The sequence below is a fragment of the Zootoca vivipara genome, chromosome 13 (genome assembly GCF_965207765.1).
Source record: "Zootoca vivipara chromosome 13, rZooViv2.hap1.1, whole genome shotgun sequence".
In the NCBI taxonomy this organism is placed as follows: domain Eukaryota; kingdom Metazoa; phylum Chordata; class Lepidosauria; order Squamata; family Lacertidae; genus Zootoca; species Zootoca vivipara.
In genome coordinates, this window is record NC_142596.1 from 17562898 (window position 1) to 17568897 (window position 6000).

Here is a 6000-nt window from a genome sequence, read left to right on the forward strand (position 1 = left end):
TTGTTCTACCCAGACACTGAGGTCCAGCACCAAGGGCCTTCTGGCGGTTCCCTCACTACGAGAAGCCAAGTCACAGGGAACCAGGCAGAGGGCCTTCTTGGTAGTGGCACCCACCCTGTGGAACGCCCTCCCACCAGTGGTCAAAGAGAACAACAATTACCAGACCTTTAGAAGACATCTTAAGGCAACCCTGTTTAGGGAAGCTTTTAATGTTTGATGGATTTCTGTATTTTAATGTTTTGTTGGAAGCTGCCCATGGGCGGGGTATAAATAATAAATTATTATTATTATTATTAATTATTATTATTATTATTATATACGACCTTAGCTCTGCCTGAATGCCATGAACTTTCTCTAGCCTTCTGCTTTCTCAGTGGTTTGCCCTGCCCTGCCGGTGGCCTTTGTCTACTTTCGATTAACCTTTGCTTAAGGGGAACTTGAGGCCATGGAAACAGGTACTGACATCACCTTGTGTCATCCCGCGACCCTGTGGTTAGAGGATGTGCAAAGGTCATAGTCCGAAAAAGTATCTGCCTGGTTCTGTATTTTCTGCTAATAAAAAGAGCCTCTGCCAAGCTTGCCATTCAGCTTGCTACGTGCACAGCTCACTTGCAGCAACCCCCTGACTCGGTTTCTTCACTTCACAGGTGCAACACCAGGAGGAAACCTATGACCTAGAAATTATTTCATCACCAACGAGATGGACAGAGTAATGGAGTGTGCGTATGTGTGTAGAATCCATGCCTGGGGAATGAGGAGGCTTTGGATCTGGAAAAATCACAGCCTTCCACAATGTGTCCCCATTCGTGGCTCCACCACGCACAGAGCATTGGTGGCAAGTCAGTGACCACAGCATTGCTTTCTTCCACCACACTGGGGACTCCTCCATCTGCAGAGAAGGAGGCCCACAATATCAAATGGCCCCTTCCTTACCTACCCTTCTTAGTAGTTAAGGATTGCTCTCTAAAGCTGCAATCACATGTAGTGTCTTGAAAATCAGCCCCACTAGACAACATGCGTGTTCTGCAACATGCATAGGGTCAGGATTCACAGGAGATGACCGCAATGTAATTTAAGTGTGGAATCTAGAAGTGGAAGGGAACCATCATCTCCATTACACTTTGCAGAGCTGGAGAAACCAGTTTTGATAACTCCATTCCTACCTCTAACATAAGCAGCCGTATAATTTCAGATGCAACTTCCACATGCAGGTCCCCCGACTCCACCAATTGGACACAATGCTTATAAACACTGAGCCTCCTAACAACACCCGTTTGTTGGAAGCAAGGAGAACCTGGAGTGGAATTTCCAAGGGAAACAAAAACAATAAAGAAGTTACTTGACCAAACATTTTAAGACAGCTCTTACAAGAGATAAAAGAGCAGTTGGTGGCCTAGACTTCACCAACACTCTCAACAATTTTTCTGACCATTTACTCGCTTTCTTCTGTGCAATTTAAACAGCTAAATGGTTCTGCATGACTCCCAAATCTTGCAAATTCCTTTATTAACAGAAGCTCCAAATTAAAATATCCCCCATCGTAGTCTATATTTTTGTATCTTGTTCACAAATAAACATCAGTTGTGTCCACATGGAATTACTTAACACTGGCACATTTAAGTGGTCAGGAAACCCAACTGCTGGGACAAGTTCAAAAGAATTCTCCTCACCTGCAAGCAATACTATCTAGAACAGGCATCCCCAAACTTCGGCCCTCCAGATGTTTTGAACTACAATTCCCATCATCCCTGACCACTGGCCTGTTAGCTAGGGATCATGGGAGTTGTAGGCCAAAACATCTGGAGGGCCGCAGTTTGGGGATGCCTGGTCTAGAACAAGGGTTCCCAAACTGTGGTCTGGGGACTTCATTCAGTTGGTCCACAGCATGTCTCTAAAAAAAACAATAAAAATCTAGAAGATTCTTTACTGCACAGTCCTATATTTCTCTGTTCAGTAGCAAGTCCCACTGAGGTCAGCTGAGTTTACTTCCAAGTAAATGAACACAGGATTGCAGCCACACCCAAGTACTTGCTTAAGGCTGCAATCCTACGGTAACCCAATTCAACAGGACTTGCTTCTGAGTAGACATGATTAGGATTGCACTGTAAGATATCAATGTCGTACATGGAACAGTTGGGTAAAAAAAGGATTCATAGATCAGTCTATCACAACTCATTGTGTGGTACCTTTGAAGATTCCTCTCAGGAGGGCACCAATCTCCTTTCCCTTCAAAGCCTGCTTTGTGATTAAGCCTTTCAACTGCAGCAAGAAGGAGGGGGGAGCACAAGATTCATTTATCATCACTTTAAGCTTCTACATCCAATGATAATAGAAACACTGTGTATAACCAGGTACTAATTTCCATATAATCATCACTAAGGCACATAAATTTACCCTCCTCTTAATACGGCCTTGCAGATACATCCAAAATATTTACCAGCCTACGCATACTTACATTAATCATTTGTGGCTGCCTAACCCTAAACTTTTTTCAGTTCTCCATGCCTGGTCAGCTGGAAGCAACCTCCACTCATCATAGATGACTAGATGAATGGCCTGTTACTAGACAGTCTGACATGCAGTTAAAATACACCATGTTCATGAAAAGGGAGAACCCACAGAGGAATGAATGCACCCAAAAATATTTTTGTGAATTATATACAGTACTACAGTAACACTTGAAGGCCATGAAAAACTAGAAGTGACAATCCAGTTGCCTATGATTTCTAAGAGGAGCAAAAGTCTGGTAGGGAAAAAAAGAGAAAGGCATTTGATATACTTGTCATTAGCAGTTAGTAAAAGGCAGGAGACTTGGCAACCTTAACACAATGATGAAAAACGGGAGCAAAACAACATTATCTAGCTGTCATAAAACTGTACAGGAGGTAATGTTACAGGAGGAGGGAGACGTATAAAAACATACAAATTGCATGAGATTCTGTTTTGGTTCCCAATACAGTACTGTATAGTGCAGAATGCAAAAGTTGCAGGACCTTGGCATACGGCAGATGCATAGCTGCCCACTGACAGAGTCACCACAATTTTTACCATTTTCCCGAATGCATGGGACTTCCCACAGCTATGCGTTAGTAGAAGGAAACGGAAATACAACAGGAATAAACACAAATATCTAGCGACTTGCAACTCGTGCAATTAGCAAACTATGAATAAAGGTAAAGGTAAAGGGACCCCTGACCATTAGGTCCAGTCGCGACTAACTCTGGGGTTGCGACGCTCATCTCGCGTTATTGGCCAAGGGAGCCGGCGTACAGCTTCCAGGTCATGTGGCCAGCATGACTAAGCCGCTTCTGGCAAACCAGAGCAGCACACGGAAACGCCGTTTACAGTGGTACCTCTACTTACGAATAACTCTACTTACGAATGTTTCTACTTACGAATGGAGCTCTGTCCGCCATCTTAGATGCGGTTTAGATAGGATTTTTTCTACTTACGAATTTTTAGATAGGGTTGCTTCAACTTACGAATTTTTTCTCCCAATGCATTCCTATGGGATTCGACTTACAATTTTCTTCTACTTACGAATGTGCGTTCGGAACGCATTAAATTCGTAAGTAGAGGTACCACTGTACCTTCCCACTGTAGGTAATTTATCTACTTGCACTTTGACGTGCTTTCGAACTACTAGGTTGGCAGGAGCTGGGACCAAGCAACGTGAAGCTCACCCAGTCACGGGGATTCGAACCGCCGGCCTTCTGATCGGCAAGCCCTAGGCTCTGTGGTTTAACCCACAGCGCCACCTGCGCCCCTAAACTATGAATAAAGGTCCATTAATGGTATATATGGATGCCTCACAATTTGGACACAAAACTACTGATCATGGAAGCCAAACAAATACACTGAAAAGAATGAGCAATGTCCAAACAAAGGGATAGGAGTGATTCTCCATGTGTTGTTGGCTGAGAACGCCCACTGTCCTTGACCAATAACTATGCTGGTTTGGGTTGATGGGAGTTGCGAGTTCAGCTACATATGCAGGACCACAGGTTCTCTTTCCCTCTTTACAATTAGTCCCAAACAAGGGCATTATGAGTGGATTCCCCCCCCCCCCAATGAAATGCTGTGAGAATCACAACAGCTCACCTCATTTTCTTTCAGGCTTTGCAGGCATGCCTGAAGTTGCTCAGCTTTTTCATCTGCCACTAAGGTCAGGATTTTCTGGTCCATTGTTAATAGAGCCAGCGAAACAACAACAAAAAACTTGTGGTCTGTAAAATTAACAAAAAAGAGTTTTAACCTACAGAAACAAACAGAGGAAACTCATATCTAAGGCCTCTAAAGGTAAATTTATGGGAACAGCAGCCTCAAACTGTAAAGCTTTTTGTGGACTGCACCACTCTGTTTGAATGTACTGCCAATAAAAAAAAGTGCATTACATAAATTGGGGTGGGGTGGAACTGAAGCTTGGATGACTACTTAATGACATACTGGCGTTGCCTTTGTATTTTTGTATGACTGCAGCGAGTGGGGAAGTATTCAAATGTACAGCCACTTGCCACAACTTTGCTGCAACCGCTGGGTTTCTTTTCACATCTTCTACCAAGCTTTCCTATCTGGGGTTACACAGGTAACCCCATGATGGTGCAGCCAAACTAGGAAGACTCTTGTTTCAACACACACACATAAAGCTCAATAGGCCAATCTCAACCCTCAGCCAAACCTACCTCACAGGCTTGCTATGCTGACAAAACTGGAAATATAGGGAGTGGGAATCATTTATGCCACTTTGAGCTCCCTGTAGGGGAAAAAATTGGTACAGAAACCGTTATAAACAAAAGAGGTAATCTCCACATGCTCAGAGGCACCGTTTCACCGCCCCCCCAAATACTTGTCATTTTTTAGACTAATGACCAACAATCACCGCTCAGCCTCGTGACCCACCTTCGGCCACTATCCCGGCCACGTGACCCACGTTCGCGCCCCCTTCCGCTGCCGGCCCTCTTCCCTGTTTTGCCTCAGGCGGCGGCTTCCCGGCCTCACCTCCCTTCAAAACTTCCCCGAGCGCCGAATTTCCCGCCTGGAACTTCGTCGGCGTTGCCCCGGCACCGGAGTCCCGCCCCCGCCGAACAGCTTCCGTTTCCCTAGGCAACCCATGCACCGCCTCCGCTACCCCGTTGTTCTCTCCCCCCCCCCCAAACCCCGCGACAAACCAAGTCCCCGGATGGTGCTGTGGAGCAGCGCGTAGGGTGTCCGGCGCGGTAATCGGAAGGTTGTGCGTTCGAGGCTTGCTGCCTACCGATTTATTAAAAGGCGGAGACAGGGACAGAATGAAACCAGATAAAAGGGACGCTCACTAAATAGAAACCCAAAGAGACTCTCCTATGAAGAACGGTTTCAGTGCTTGGGGCTTCTTGGTTTTAGCAAGTTCCTGGTACTTTATACAATTATCCATGGATAGAGAAAAGTGTTTCTCCCTCTGAACACAAGAGATCATCTGGTGAAGTTGAATGCTGGAAGGACAGATAAAAAGAAAGTACAGTGGTACCTTGGTTTTCAAAGTTAATCCGTTCTGGAAGTCTGTTCCAAAACCAAAGCGTTCCAAAACCAAGGTACGCTTTCCCATGGAAAGTAATGCAAAATGGATTAATCCATTCCAGACGTTTAAAAACAGCCCCTAAAACAGAAATTTAACATGAACAAGACCATTGATCCATAAAATGAAAGCAATAAAAATATACAGTGGTGCCTCTGGTTGCGGACACAATCCGTTCAGGGGTGCCATTTGCACCCTGAAAAGTCTGCAACCAGAGCGGCGCTTCTACGCACGCACGAACCGCGATAGAGCTCTTCTGCACAGGCGCAAAGCATGCAGAACGCTTCTCCGCCCGCGAGGCAAAACCGCATTCTTAACTTGAAAAGATGCAACCTGAAGCAGATGCAACCAGAGGTACCACTGTACTGCAGTCACACAATCAATCAGTAGCTGAACTGGATTCCACACAGTCACAAAAAACAAAACAAAAAAGCCACAAAAATGCAAAA

The 6000-nt window shown here is 45.1% G+C and overlaps 1 protein-coding gene across 3 annotated transcripts in view; it reads right to left on the reverse strand.

Annotated features, from left to right (window-relative positions):
* The window catches only part of FANCI (FA complementation group I), a 29408-nt gene extending 24341 nt beyond the window's left edge, over nucleotides 1-5067 (reverse strand). The window contains exons 1-5 of one of the 3 annotated variants that reach the window (XM_088657120.1): nucleotides 4999-5067; nucleotides 4683-4753; nucleotides 4102-4226; nucleotides 2187-2259; nucleotides 1164-1294 (exon numbers count right to left, since the gene is read on the reverse strand). In XM_088657120.1, the coding sequence (XP_088513246.1) occupies nucleotides 1164-1294; nucleotides 2187-2259; nucleotides 4102-4185 (288 nt within the window). In that variant the 5' untranslated portion in view covers nucleotides 4186-4226; nucleotides 4683-4753; nucleotides 4999-5067. Of the gene's footprint in view, nucleotides 1-1163; nucleotides 1295-2186; nucleotides 2260-4101; nucleotides 4227-4682; nucleotides 4754-4899 lie in introns of all 3 variants that reach the window. The other 2 variants (XM_088657119.1, XM_088657121.1) reach the window with 2 other exon arrangements.
* Between the last annotated feature and the right edge of the window lie 933 nt (nucleotides 5068-6000).